Source organism: Balaenoptera physalus, assembly GCF_965194825.1.
Source record: "Balaenoptera physalus genome assembly, chromosome: 4".
Lineage (NCBI taxonomy): Eukaryota > Metazoa > Chordata > Mammalia > Artiodactyla > Balaenopteridae > Balaenoptera > Balaenoptera physalus.
Window position 1 is genome coordinate 19485239 of NC_138891.1, and position 16212 is coordinate 19501450.

The 16212-nt window shown below is 36.5% G+C and overlaps 1 protein-coding gene across 4 annotated transcripts in view; it reads right to left on the reverse strand.

Moving 5' to 3' along the window:
* STAG1 (STAG1 cohesin complex component) overlaps positions 1–16212 on the reverse strand; it is a gene marked incomplete at its 3' end in the record, with an annotated part of 426381 nt that overhangs the window by 184203 nt on the left and 225966 nt on the right. For all 4 annotated transcript variants that reach the window (XM_082459166.1, XM_082459164.1, XM_082459165.1 and 1 more), the window contains one exon: positions 12859–12935. In XM_082459166.1, the coding sequence (XP_082315292.1) occupies positions 12859–12935 (77 nt within the window). The remainder of the gene's footprint in view (positions 1–12858; positions 12936–16212) is intronic.

Below are 16212 nucleotides of genomic sequence, written 5' to 3' on the forward strand. Positions count from 1 at the left end.
TCTCTCTCTCACACACACACACACACACACACACACACACACACACACCTCACTCTTCTTGATCCATTCATTTGTCAGTGTACACTTACATAGCTTCCATGTCTTGGCTATTATAAATAGTGCTGCTGTGAACATTGGGGTGCATGTATCTTTTCAAATTATGTTTTCCTCTGGATATAATCCCAGGAGTGGGATTGCAGGATCATACGGTTTGCTCTATTTTTAGTTTTTTAAGGAACCTCCATACTGTTCTCCATAGTGGCTGTACCAATTTACATTACCACCAACAGTGTAGGAGGATTCCCTTTTCTCCATACCTTCTCCAGCATTTATTATTTATAGACTTTTTGATATTGGCCATTCTGACTGGTATGAGCTGATACCTTATTATAGTTCTGATTCGCATTTCTCTAATAATTAGCAATGTTGAGCATCTTGTCATGTGCCATGTGTATGTCTTCTTTGCAGACATGGCTTTTTACATCTTCTGCCCATTTTTTGATTTGGTTGTTTTGTTTTTTTGAACTTGAGCTGTATGAAATCTTTGTATATTTTGAGGATTAATCCCTTGTCAGTTGCATCATTTGCAATTTTCTACCATTCTGTAGGTTGTCTTTTTGTTTTGTTTATGGTTTCCCTTGCTGTGTAAAAGCTTTTAAGTTTAATTAGGTCCCAGTTTTTAATTTTTGTTTTTATTTCCATGACTCTAGGAGATGGATCCAAAAAGATATTGCTATGATTTATGTCAAAGAGTGGTCCGCCTATGTTTTCATCTAGGAGCTTTATAGTATCCAGTCTTACATTTTGGTCTTTTATTTTTTTTAATTTATCTATTTTATTTTTGGCTGCATTGGGTCTTCATTGCTGCACGTGGGCTTTCTCTAGTTGTGGTGAGAGGGGGCTACTCTTCGCTGTGGTGCACAGGCTTCTCATTGTGGTGGCTTCTCTTGTTGCAGAGCACGGGCTGTAGGCGTGTGGGCTTCAGTAGTTGTGGCTCTCGGGTTCTAAAGTGCAGGCTCAGTAGTTGTGGCACACAGGCTTAGTTGCTCCACGGCATGTGGGATCTTCCCAGACCAGAGCTCCAACCTGTGTCCCCTGCATTGGCAGGAGGATTCTTAACCACCAGGGAAGTCCTACATTTTGGTCTTTAATCCACTTTGAGTTTATTTTTGTGTTTGGTGTTAAAGAATGATCTAATTTTATTTATTTACATATAACTGTCCAGTTTTCCCAGCACCACTTACTGAAGAGACTGTCCTTTCTCCACTGTATATTCTTGCATCCTTTCTCGTAGATTAATTGACCATAGGTGCGTGGTTTTATTTTTGGTCTTTCTATCGTGTTCCATTGACCTGTATGTCTCTTTTTCTGCGAGTACCATACTGTTTTGTTAACTGTAGCTTTGTAGTATAATATGAAGACAGGGAACCTGATTTCTCCAGCTCTGGTGTTCTTTCTCAAGATTGCTTTGGCTATTTGGGGTCTTCTGTGTTTCCATACAAATTAAAAAATTTTTTATTCTAGTTCTGTGAAAAATGCCATTGGTAACTTAATAGGAATTGCACTGAATCTGCAGATGGCCTTGGGCAAATAGTCATTTTGACAATGTTGATTCCTCCAATCCAAAAACATGATATAGCTTTCCATCTGTTTGTGTCATCTTTGATTTCTTCCATCAGCGTTTTATAGTTTTTGGAGTACAGGTCATTTGCCTCCTTTTCTAGGTTTATTCCTAGGCTTTTTGTTTTTTTGTTTCTTGGGGTTTTTTTGATGCAATGGTAAATGGGATTGTGCTTTAATTTCTCTTTCTAAATTTTCATTGTTAATGTACAGAAATACAACAGATTTCTGTGTATTAATTTTGTATACTGCAACTTTACCAAGTTCATTGATGAGCTCTAATAGATTTCTGGTTATGTCTTTAGGATTTTCTATGTATAGTATCATGTGATCTGCAAGCAGTTACAGTTTTACATCTTCTTTTCCAAGTTGGATTACTTTTATTTCTTTTTTTTCTCTGATTACCTTGGCTACGACTTCAAAACTATGCTGAATAAAAGTGGCGAGAGTGGACATCCTTCTCCTGTTCCTGATCTTAGAGGAAATGCTTTCAGCTTTTCACCACTGAGTATGACAGTGGCTATGCATTTGTCATATATGGAGTTTATTATGTTGAGGTATGTTCCCTCTCTGCTCACTTTTTGGAGAGTTTTTATCATAAATGGATGTTGAATTTTATCAAAAGCTTTTTCTGCATCTATTGAGATGATCATATAGTTTTTATTGTTCAATTTGTTAATGTGGTGTACCACACTGATTGACTTGCAGATACAGAAACATCCTTGCATCTCTGGGATAAATCCCACTTGATCATGGTGTATGATCTTTTTAACGTACTGTTGGATTCAGTTTGCTTGTATTTTCTTGAGGAATTTTGTGTCTGTGTTCATCAGTGATATAGGCCTGCAGATTTTTTTGTCGCATCTTTGTCTGGCATCAAGCTGATGGTGGCCTCATAGGATGAGCTTGTAAGTATTCCTTCCTCTGCAATTTTTGGAAATAGTTTCAAAAGGATAGGTGTTAACTCTCCTTTAAGTGTCTGATAGAATTTGCCTGTGAAGTTATCTGGTCCTAGACTTTTGTTTATTGGGAATTTTTAAATCACAGATTCAATTTCAGTACTTGTAATTGGTCTGTTCCTATTTTCTGTTTCTTCCTGGTTCAGGCTTGGGAGATTGTACCTTTCTAAGAATTTGTCCATTTCTTCTAGGTTGCCCAGTTCTTTGGCATATAGTTGCTTGTAGTAGTCTCTTATGGTCCTTTATTTCTATGGTGTCAGTTGTAACTTCTCCTTTTTAATTTCTAATTTTATTGATCTGGGCCCTCTCCCTTTTTTTCTTGATGAGTTTGGCTAAAGTTTTATCAATTTTTAAAAATATTTTCAAGGAATCAGCTTTTAGTTTTGTTGATCCTTTCTATTGTTTTTATAGTCTCTATTTCATTTATTTCTGCTCTGACCTTTATACTTACTTTCCTTCTACTAACTTTGGGTTTGTTTGTTCTTCTTCCTCTGGTTGCTTTAGGTGTAAAGTCAGGTTGTTTATTTGAGATTGTTCTCGTTTCCTGAGGTAAGTTTGTATAGCTATAAACTTCCCTCTTAGAACTGCTTTTGCTGTGTCCCGTAAGTTTTGCATTGTCCTGTTTTTGTTTTCATTTGTCTTTAGGTATATTTTCTGATTTCCTCTTTGATTTCTTCAGTGATCCATTGGTTGCTTACTACAATATGTTTAACCTCCACACGTTTGTGTTTTTTGCAGTTCTTTTTCTTGTAGTTGGTTTCTAGCCTCATCGTGTTATGGACAGAAAAGATGCTTGATAAAACTACAATTTTCTTAAATTTACTGAGGCTTGCTTTGTGGCCCAGCATGTGACCTACCCTGGTGAATGTTCCATGTACACTTGAAAAAAAAGTGTATTCTGCTGCTTTTGGATGGAATGCTTTATGAATTTCAATCAAATCCATGTAGTCTAAGGTGTCATTTAAGGCCTGTGTTTCTTTACTGATTTTCTGTCAGGATAATCTGTCCACTGACGTTAGTGGGGTATTAGAGGACACCACTATTATTGTGTTACTCTCAATTTTTCCTTTTATGTCTGTTAACATTTGCCTTATACATTGAGGTGCTCTTATTTTGGGTGCATATATTTACAATTGTTATATCATCTTGGACTGATCCTCTGATCATTATGTGGTATCCTTGTTTGTCTCTTGTAACAGTCTTTAAGGTCTATTTTGTCTGATATGAGTATTGCTACTCCATCTTTCTTTTGATTTCCATTTCCATGGAATACCTTTTTCCATCCCCTCACTTTCAATCTGTATGTAACTATAGATCTGATGTGGTTGTCTTCTTGGCAGCATATATATGGGTCTTGTTTTTGTATCCATTCAGCCAGCCTATGTCTTTTGGTTGGAGCATTTAATCCATTTACCTTTAAGGCAAATACCCATATGTATGTTCTTATTGCCATTTTGTAGTTGTTTTGGATCTGTTTTTGTAAGTTTTATTTCTCCTTTTGTCTTTTGTTCTCCTCTCTTGTGATTTGATGACTTTCTTTAGTATTGTGTTTGGATTCCTTCTTCTTATTTCTGTGTATTATCTACTATAGATTTTTGGTTTACCATGAGACTTTGATATAGCAATCTATACATGTAATGATTGTTTTAAGTTGTCGATCTCTTAACTTCTAATGCATTTGAAATATCCTGCATTTACACTCTCCTCCTTTCACAATTATTGGTTTAGATATCATATTTGTGTGTGGGTATGATTTCCTACCTTTACTGTATGCCTTTATTGGTGAGCTTTCCCATTTCATAATTTTCTTTCTTCTACTTGTGGACTGTTCTTTTCTGCCTAGAGAAGTTGATTAGCATTTGTTGTAAATCTGGTTTGATGGTGCTGAATTCTCTTAGCTTTTGCTTGTCTGTAAAGCTTTTGATTTCTTCATTGAATCTGAACAAGAGCCTTTCTGGGTAGCATACTCTTGGTTGTAGGTTTTTCCTGTTCATCACTTTAAATATATTATGCCACTCCCTTCTGGTCTGCAGAGTTTCTGCTGAAAAATCAGCTGATAACCTTATGGGGGTTCCCTTGTGTGTGACTTGTTGCTTTCCCCTCAATTTTTTAATATTTTCTTTTATCTTTAATTTTTGTCAATTTGATACAATGTATCTCGGTTGTGTTCCTCCTTGGATTGATCCTGTATGGTACTACCTGCTTCCTAGACTTGGGTTACTGCTTCCTTTCCCATGTTAGGGAAGCTTTCAGCTATTATCTCTTCAAATATCTTCTCAGGCCCTTTCTCTCTTTTTTCTCCTCCTGGGACTCCTATAATGCGAATGTTGGTACATTTGACATTGTCCCAGAGGTCTCTTAAACTATCCTTTTTTCTTTCCATTTTTTTTTCTTTATTCTGTTTCGCAGCAGTGATTTCCACCACTCTGTCTACCAGTTCACTTATTTGTTCTTTTGCCTCATTTATTCTATTGATTACTTCTAGTGTATTTTTCATTTCAATTACTGTATTTTTTTAAAATTTATTTTTATTTTTGGCTGCATTGCGTCTTTGTTGCTGTGTGTGGGCTTTCTCTAGTTGCGGCAAGCGGGGGGCCACTCTTTCCCGCGGTGCGCAGGCTTCTCATTGTGGTGACTTCTCTTGTTGGGAGCACGGGCTCTAGGTGTGCGGGTTTCAGTAGTTGCGGCTTGTGGGCTCTAGAGCTCAGGCTCAGCAGCTGTGGCGCATGGGCTCAGTTGCTCCGTGGCATGTGGGATCTTCCCAGACCAGGGCTTGAACCTGTGTCTCCTGCATTGGCAGGCGGATTCTTAACCACTGCGCTGCCAGGGAAGCCCCAGTTATTGTATTCTTTAACTGTGTTTGGTTGTTCTTTATTTTTTCTAATCCTTTGTTAAAAACTTCTTGTAACTTCTCACTCTGTGCTTCCATTCTTTTCCCGAATTCCTGGATCATCCTTCCAATCATTACTCTGAACTCTTTCTCAGGTAGATTGCTTATCTCCATATCATTTAGTTGTTTTGGGGTTTTACCTTATTCCTTCATCTGGAACATATTCCTTTGCTGTCTCATTTTGTCTAAACTTCTGTTTGTATTTTTATGTATGTGGAAGGTTAGTTATGTGTCTTGACCTTGAAGAAGTAGCCCTCCATAGGGGATGTCCTATGTGTCCCAGTAGTACAGCTCCTCTCGTAACTCAATGGCCAGTTATCAGCTGGTCCCACGGTAGGTTCTGACCTGTGTTTGTGGACTCAGTTCCACGGTTTTGGGACTGTGAATTTGCTTCTATTGTCTGCCCCCTGGTGGGTGAGGCTAGTCTAGAGGCTTGTGGGGGCTTCCTGGTGGGAGGGACCGGTGCCTGCCCCCTGGTGGGTAGAGTTGGGTCTTGGCCCTCTGGTGGGAAGGGCCATGTCAAATGGCATGCCTAGAGGTGGCTATGGGCTCAGGAAGTCTTCAGGAAGCCTGTCTGTTGATGGGTGGGATCGTGTTCCAGCCCTGTTGGTTATCTGGCCTGACATGTCCCAGCACTGAAGCCTACAGGCTGTTGGGTGGGGCCAGTTCTTGGCACTAATGTTCCAAGCAAGATGTCAGCCTTCAGATGATTTCTCCCAGATATGTTCGCCACCAACTTTTATGCCCCAAGAGAGACACAGCCACCCCCTGTCTCCCCAAGAGGCCCTCCAAGACCAGCGGGCAGTTCCGGCCCAGGTTCCTTTGAAGTCACTGCTTTTTCCCTGCGTCTTGGTGATCAAAAGACCTCATGTGCGTCATCCAAGAGTGGAGTCTGTTTCCCCAAGTTCTGTGGAGCTCCTGTGATCAGGAGATGCTGGCCTTTAAAGCCAAATGCTCTGGCAGCTCCTCCTCCTGATGCCAGACCCCCCAGCTGGGGAGCCTAATGTGGGGCTCAGAACTCTCACTCCTGTGGGAGAACTTTTGTGATATAATTATTCTCCAGCTTCTGGGTCACCCACCCAGGGTGTATGGGATTTGATTATATCATGAGTGCACCCTTCCTACCATCTCAGCTTCTCTGTCTTTGAATGTAGAATATCTTTTTCGTAGGTTCCAGTCTTTTTTATTGATGGTTGTACAGCAATTAGTTGTGATTTTGGTGTTCTCATGGGAGGATGTGATCTCAAGGTCTTCTACTCTGCCATCTTGTTTTCTCTCCTGGCCCGATCAGAATGGGGTGCTGGCTGGGACTAGGCAGAGCTGCAGCACCCAGCTTGGCATCAGCAGTGCCAGCGGCTGCTCTCCAGGAGCACGGCAGATCCCTCGGTGCCTGCAGCCAGGTGTTTTTATACAAATCCCGGTGGCAGGCGAGGAGCTCAGCTTCGCTGGACTGGTGATCTCAGCTGCAGCCTCAGTCTCTGGTGTGAGCCGGGAGTCCCAAACATCCCATCCTAGTCAACAAAACTGCTAAAAAGAAAAACTTTTTTCTTTTCTAGCTTGGGTCCTGCAGAGAGAGCCTACAAATTAACTGACAGTTGACAAACTTACTGGAGAAGAGACATTTACACTTGCACGTGGGAGTTGCTCAGTGATAGGTAAGTCTGCCTCAACAGGTTTTTAATGCAGATGAAAGCGCCCTACTCAGGAAAAAATCATCACAAACAACATTATTAGTAAGGAAGATAAGCGAGCACCAGGACTTAGCTAAGAAGGCACAGGCTAACTCTACTTTTTGTGCACATGCAAGTCAGGTTTATGATCAGGACTGCTCTTATCTGTAAAGCTACAAACTCCCAGGCCTTGAAGGGAAAATATAACACCAGCTACCAGTCTTTTGGTTGTAGAACAAGAATGCATGGACAATGAGAACCCTTTTCTGGATTGGTTCCACTGATGCTTTGTCCTTGAAGTTGGGAAGTACCTTGCCAGTAAGGAACTGACTTTTAAAATTCTTTTTATAATGAACAATACCCCTGGCCACCCAGAACCCTATGAGTTCAACACCAAAAGTGTCAAAGTGATCAACTTGCTCCCAAACACAGTATCTCTAATTCAGTCTATAGATCAGGGCGTCATAAGGGCCTTTAAAGCTCATTACACACAGTACTCTATGGAAAGGATTGTCAGGGCTATGGAAGAGAACCCCCATAGAGAGAACATCATGAAAGTCTGCAAGGACTACACCACTGAAGCTGAAGATGCCATTGTTGTTATAGAAAAAGCCATGAAAGCTACCAGGCCCGAAATAATGAATTCCTGCTGGAGATAAATTTTGCCCAGATGTTGTGCATGACTTCACAGGACTAAGGACAGAGCCGATCAAAGAAATCATGAAAGAGACTGTGGATATGGCAAAAAAGGTTGGGGCGGGGGGCAGGGGGGCAGTGAAGAGTTTTAAGATATGAATCTTGAAGAAATTCAAGAGCTAACAGACACTACACCAAAGGAATTAAGAGAAGATGACTTGATGAAGATGAGTGCTTCCTAACCAGTGCCGTACAATGAGGAAGAAGACATAGAAGAAGCATTGCCAGAAAACAAATGACATTAGAGAATCTGGTAGAAGGGTTCTGCTTATTCAACACTGCTTTTAACTTCTTTTACAACATGAACCCTTCTGTAATATGGGCATTGAAACTGTAGCAAATGGTGGAAGAAGGACTGGTACTATGTTAGAGAAATGAAAAAGCAAAATTCAAACAGAAATTATGATGTATTTCCATAAAATTACACCAAATATGCCTGCCTCTCCTGCCTACCCTTCTACCTCCTCCACCTCTGCCATCCCCAAGACAGCAAGACAAACCCCTCCTCTTCTTCAGCCTACTCAATGTGAAGACGATGAGGATGAAGACCTCTGTGATGATCCACTTCCACTTAATGAACAGTTAATAATCACCATGCCATACACTTAATAAACATATCTGTTGTATATGTGTGTGAGTGTCTCCATGTGAAAACAGTACTGTATGGCAAGAACTGTATGAGACACTCGTGTCATATCATCATTGCCTAACTATTCATTGTGTAGAGCTTCGTATGCAAGACCTGTATTGAAGTGGATAGCCTACCCATACATAGGCATAAGGTGAGTGATATTTAATATATACTGTTCTATAACTTTGCTTTCAAAGAATTACATTACTATACAGTATGACACACTCTCATAGTTGGAGAAACTGCATATCAGCTTATCATCACAGGTAAGTGATTTTTCTTAAGAAAAGTAACAGTGTTTCCAATATTGTATTATGAATATGACAGTAATACTGTATGCCATAAAAATTTTATAACAATTCATTCACTAGTTTAAAGGCTACGCTACCATGAAACAATTGTATCAGTTACACTAGGCTAGTAACAAGCAATCAGATTGCTGGCTTCTTCGTTATCAATGCATAAATCATCATATCTGTAAGAAAATATGAATTATTCACATTATCTTTTCATTTTTGATGTCTAGTGTTAATAATACATATAAGATCTATGGTGTTTTGCATCATATAAGACAATGTTGATATAGGTACTAACAGACAGATGACTTAGCTTATAGACAGATGACATAAACTTACAGTAATGATACAGTACAGTACTGTAAATGTGCTTTCCCCTTTTTATGCTTTTCTTAATAACAGTTTTTCTCTAGCTTACTTTATTGTAAGAACACAGCATATAATACATATAAAATACAAAATGTGTGTTAATCGACTGTTAATGTTATTGGTAAGGCTTCCAGTCAACAGTAGAGTATTAGTAGTTAAGTTTTGGGGGAGTCAAAAATTATATGAGGATTTTCAGCTACAGGGGGCTGAGAATACCTAACACCCGTGTTGTTCAAGGGTCAGCTGAATATTAAATGTGTTGTGTTGCAAAGGTTTCCCTACATAGATGTCATACTGAAATATATGAAAACTACACAAATTGACCTTTGGGAAACATATCTAAGAATTGATACATGGAGATCTGATTGTAATAATCTGGGGAAGAAATACAATTACAGTGTGCTTTACCTCCTGGCAACTGGCTCCAACAGGAACCAAGTATATCTACTGACTTTAAAAAGCTATAGGCTGCTCTGGGAATTAACATTATATTTCTAAATTAGGCTGATATTACAATTACAAAGGACATGTGGCCAGGTGCAGATCTGTAGTTATAACCAATTTGTAATAAGGAATAGAAGCTACAGTATACTACTTTTTCAGTCAATAACATACTCTTGGACTACCTTATTCAATTTAAACACTTTCAACTGAAATGACTTCTAACTCATCTCACCTTTACTTTAGTTTGCTATAATACAATATATTCATTCATTCAAAAGAATTTTAATGGCTACTCCCTGTTAACTAGGCATTTTTCTAGGATCTTGGGATCTAATGGTTCTTTGATATTTCAGAATTTTATCACAAAATATAATTCACCAAAACTAACCTCCTCCCACTCCCAAGGAACTAAATAACCTATACAGTATTTTGAAGAAAAAAAAACTTAAAATACTGTACATTTAACAATATGAAAGCATTTAAATGCATTCTTGAGTATATACAGAGTAGCAAAAGATCAATATCTTGCTAAAGAGTTTAAGATAAATTTTTTTGTATCTGCATTTGAATTATAATTTCATTAAATTCAATACAGTGAACAATATGTGACACAGTCCCAGTATATGTTTATGATGTATTCAGCTCGTAAGTTTTACCACTCCGTATCAATAATGGCTTTTGCAAATACATAGTCTGTCCCTCCAAAACACGTAATACCATCTTTCAAATAGAATTTCCATTTGTTCTTGCTTCGATGAATCTTGTCACACTTGCAGACAATTAAATTATCAGTGTCAAACAGGTCTGGCACATCCTGCTCACTAACATCATCTCTGGAATTTTTATTTATTTGTTTGTTTGTATGTTTATTTATTTATTTTGAGTTTAAATTTTTACTTTTCAAATTGGTTATGCAATAAAGTCTCAAGCAAAGTCAGTAAGCATCCTATTTATGACACTGTTTTAAGCCACCTAATTAAAAGCATTATATAGATATTTTAAATTGAAACTGACAATATTTATTAAAACTTCTAATCATCACAATTATATTTATATTTATTTATTTCTAAGTAGCCTCAGAAGATATCAAATTCTGCTTTAAATTAATATATTCTAATAATCCAAACTGTATTAGATATACTGTTTAAAAAAATAACAGAATGATGATTTTAAAAGTCTTCTTTGATTAGGTCAACAATCTCAAATATTGGGACAAAATGTTTAGGAATATGAAATGAATGCCTTCTGAATAATTTCATTTGCTACATTTTATTCATTGTTGTTTCCCCCTCATTCTGTTTTCATATATGAAGTGTTTTTATAACAAATCTTGGCTTCCTCTTTTTATTTGCCTTAGAACAATAGTTCTTAATAGTTCTTATACATTAGAATATCACCTGGTGAGCTTTAAAAAAATCTCTATATCCAGGTCACATGCCTTACAAAGTAAATCAAAATGTCTGGGGGATGTGGAAGGGAGCCAGGCATCAGTATCCCCATGAGATGTTAATGTGCAGCAATGTTTGGAAACTACTGTCTTAAACTCTTAATAATCATTCCATCACGTGTTAGTGCTGTGAAGGTCCAAGATACATACTACTTTTAAATCTACAATCTGAATCACCTGTATTGCAAGCCTGGCATAGTAGTTAGTATAGTAGCTGGTGAGTAAACCTACTACTTGCACCTTAACTTATATCTTATCTGGCTTTAACTTCTATTTGCAACATATAAAAACACATGCAGTAACAACAACAAAATTATTTTTTAGTGAACAGTAGTCCCACAGAAATGTTTCAGAATCTAGGAGTTTTTGCATTTTGGAAGTTAATACAGTGCATATACCTTATATTTTATCATACCCCAAAAGAAGCTGGGGCAGCCCCCTGTAATCAAGAACATTAACATTTAACAGCAATGCATACAGATATTCACACTGACTGTGATAAATAAAAATTGTAAGTAGCCTCATGTTATTTTAGGCCAGGTTTTGGAATTTCAGAGCTTTTTGGATTACAGAAATGAAGACAAGTGATTACGGAGTATATCTGCATAGGTGACAATTTAAGGTCTCCCCTACCTCCCATAAAATGTGAATAAATAGTCTGAAAGCCACTGACAGAATGTTTCTGTAAAACGTTTTCATACTGCTGCTAGAATAAAGGTGAACACCTGATGAGAAAGACATATATTGAACAGCCTGTGTTTGAATGTTTGCTTTGACATGTGTTTATAGTACTTTTTTAATTAAAAATAAACTCTACTGCTACTACTAATAAAAAGCCTAACCCCATCTTACTAAAAGAGTGGATCTAGAAGAAAACCAATCTTTGTTGTTAGTGTTGAAGTCAAAAAAAAGGAACACCTAATTCAGAAAATAGAAATCTTAATTAAATCAAAGGCAGAACGTTAAAACTGGAATTGATGGTGGCCTAAAGCATGACATGAATTGAGTTCACCATAAATAAAATAAAGAAATAAAACTGTAAAAGTATCTCAACATTTACAGTGTAAAACTGCTTGAGTGAATATTTTAGTGAAAATGGAAAATCATGCAGAAAAAAATAGTTTCTGCATGATTAATTTGTGAAGACTAGTAAAGAAAACTTGTATTCTTAATGGAAATCAGATTATCTCATGTAGAGTGTCCCAAATAGAAGTTCAAGTTTTACACACACACACACACACACACACACACACACAGAAAATGGGAAAGGGGCGGGGGGGTGGAGGTGTGTGTGTGTGGATATGTCAGTGGTGGGGATCCATGTAAAATAATTTTGGGAATTCTGGATTGAATTAAGTTAAGGAGATTTTTCTCCATTAGGATTTCTAAGAACCTTAAATAAGTTAATATGCTTTCACAATCTCTAAGGTAGGTATAATAGGCAGCCTGCTCACACTTCCTTGACCTCCAACCCTTTTTTCTTTAAAGCATTTAACAAGACTAGTATTCCATAGAACATGAAATTGCTGGAGATGTATTTATAAATTCAGGAATTTTAGATGGTCTTCAAGAATGAATGTCAAGAGTCAACTTCTACTTCACACCATAAATTTTCTTATCCATATCAGCCATCAGTGCTACTACCTCCATGCAATGTAATAAAATTCCCAAATGAATGAGATTAATTTTGGAATTAATAGCATGGATTATCATATAAATGAGAAAAAAGTGTATCTTCTCTTATACTAAACACCAAGTCAAAACAAAACTTAAAATAACATATTCACCATTTACAAGTGTAAGCAGGCAGTTTGTATAAATATTGAAATGCTATACCTCATCAAATTCTTCAGTCATTTTTCTGATGATTTCTGCATTCTGCATATTTCGAAACATCTCTATTCTCACAGTACCTGTGGAACAACAGATTTTATAGTTAATCTTTTTCTATCCCATGCTAAAAATTAAATTTAACCTGAGCACTATTTGAAAAGTTTTATATGAAAGTGTTTGGGTTTTTCTTACTTCCCCCAAACTTCTATCTATTCTAAAGGAATCCCTTGTTTAAGAATTTAAAAGTCCTTTAGACATTAAAAAAAAAACCCTGGGGCTTCCCTGGTGGCGCAGTGGTTGAGAATCTGCCTGCCAATGCAGGGGACACGGGTTCGAGCCCTGGTCTGGGAAGATCCCACATGCTGTGGAGCAGCTGGGCCCGTGAGCCACAATTGCTGAGGCTGTGCGTCTGGAGCCTGTGCTCCGCAACAAGAGAGGCCGCGATAGTGAGAGGCCCGCGCACCGCGATGAAGAGTGGCCCCCGCTTGCCACAACTAGAGAAAGCCCTCGCACAGAAACGAAGACCCAACACAGCCAAAAATAAATAAATAAATAAATAAATTAAAAAAAAAAAAACCCTGAATATCCTATGAATTAGATAAGTATAAGGAAAAATATTGAAAGAAGTGTTGAAGAAGGAAAAGACAAAGATATAAAACAATGAAAAACAATGAATTTATACAGTAGAGAAGCCCCTAAAGATTGACTTAAATATATACTGGTGCTAACCAGACATATAGCTGGCTGCCTTAGTCTGAAAAACATGCAAGTATAGAGAGTGTTATCTCCCTTCAAGGCTCCCTCTGATATTTTTTAATCATCAGAATATTCTTCGATAAATTAAAACATGTCCCATGATCTAACAACACATTTCAGTTAAATTTGTTTTTTTGAACATGAATAGTTGCTCAGTAACTTCTACATAAGGATCAAACGACCAAAGAAAAAGTTAACCTCTTTCAACATCTCATTCTTTCATACTACTTTTACCTTACTTTATTTTTATCTCAAATATGGTTATGTAAATATTATCACTCTTATGAGAATGAGTGGTTTATATTGAAAACCTGTGTTAAAAATAACATTTAAAGAAACTGAAATAAGGTTCAAAAATCAACTTAGGTACAAAGAATTCCAGCCTAATAATTAAATGAGGTTCAGTTTCAACTGTTTAAGTATAAAATACTCAAGTTAAAAATCACAAGAATAACACTCAATGAATCAGTAAGAAAATAATTACTTTATAACCTCTGACAGGCTCCTTGCCAGTGATTACCAGCTCCAACTCAAATCACAAGTAGGAATGTAGGTGGGAAGAGTCTCTGAAATGTACTGTACTCTTATAGGAAAGACCATGGAGCAGTAGGACAGCCACTAAAAGTCAAAGTATGATCTTAATTCAGAGTCCCAACAAAAACTACAATGGAACATTTGGCACTTATTAAACTTAATTTAAATGAATTAAAATCTATAAAATGAGAAAAATGATATCTGCCCTATCTTTTAATCAGAATCATTTAAAAGCACAGTTTATTTACTGATACATAGCTCTCATTCATTTTCTGGATAATGAATTAAGTACCACCAATGGATATTCCCAATATTCAACTTTAGAGATGACAGTCTAGGTTGGAAGGTGGATGAAAAGGAAAAGTATTTTTAAAGAGTTCTTCCCCAACATGCAATTTCTGAAACAAAATGAGAAACTTTTTATCCTGATTTTATTTTTTTATGTGAAAAACAGTAACGTAGAGAGTATTCAACAGTGTTGAAGACAGATTGCTTATGTACTACAATACAGCCTTTATTTTCAGAGGATTTTAAAAAATTAAATAAACAAGAAATGTGCTAAACTGATAATTGTAACTAATCTCAAATAAAAGTAACTTTCTGTTAGACGTTCTTAAAATCACTCAAACAAAATTGTTTCTATTTAACCTTGTTTGGGTCATGAAATAGTCTGTCAATCTGAAATAAGATTCCCATAGATAAAAAGCATGTAATTTCAGGGGTTAATTCATGGTACTCTTGATAAGTAAAATTACATTCATAAGTACTAATAAAAAAGCAAAAGAAGTAAAATTAGATGTTAAAATTTTTGAACATGGGAAGAATTAACTCTTCTTCTTAGGGAGATGGAAATATTTTATATTTTGAATGGAATGTCATTACATGGTTGTACGCATTTGTCAAAAACCATCTATCTGTATAATGTGTGTGAATTTTAATGTATGGAAATTAGATCTTGGTAAAGTTGATTTTTTAAAAATTCAAGAAAAGGGACAACACTAATTCTACTACTTCATTAATAAGTTGCACATATCACTCTTAAAATACTCCCAGTGTAAATAATGTTCAACTACTCTATATCCATGATTGACATGGCAGTTTTCATATTCAGTGGAGTCTTAACTATACTTTCAATAAAATAGCTACGTTAGTTCATAAAGAGAGGACTATTTCACTGCATCAATTTAATGTGGTAAAGTGAAGGGCAACCAAACAGTAACTAGCATTAAAAGCAATATGAAAAAAACAACCTCATGCTTAGCATCTTTAAAGATGACTACAATATACAAATATCAATTACTAATAAAATAAAATCAGATGCTTAAAAGCCATAATTTTGAAAATGAACAGAAGCTTGTTACTGATTTTTCTTTTAAGGAAGAAATTCCTTCTCCTGCCAATGACAATGACTATTCCAAAGATTAGCCTATTTACTTATTTTCCAACTGTTCATTCTTCTCCAATTGGGTACCACAACTCTACAGAAACTGCTTCCTCACACCAGCTGTCTCCGAACTGCTACATCAAACAGTTTTTCCTTAGTAATAATCTATCTAATGTATTTAAAGAATTTGTTTATTTTATTGGTTCCCACAGCAGTATATATTTACACTATATTCTCTGATGACTTATTTTTATTTCTTTCACCTACTTTTAGTCATTTAACCTGAGTACATACAGGTAATTCTAAAGCTCCATCCAAGCATTCTTCTTTGCCCTTTTACATTTTCTAACCCGGAGATGGTCCCTACCTATCTAGCTCACCCACTAGAATAAAGCATGACAGAGACCACTACTTACTGATCTTTGTATTCCCCCATGAACCTTGAAAAATGCCTGACATGTTAACTCCTCTGTCCTATTAAGCTTTCTTTGACAAAGAAAAAACTCTTGCCCTAATTCAACACAAATGTTCAAAATAAATTAAAAAGCTAATCTCAGTTCATCTTTGGATTCTTGGTTCTTAAAGATGCATATTTCTAATAGAAGATTATCCTAAGATTATGGATAGTAAAGGTAAATAAAAAATCTGAAATGATTCAGATTCATGGAAACATAAATATCTGA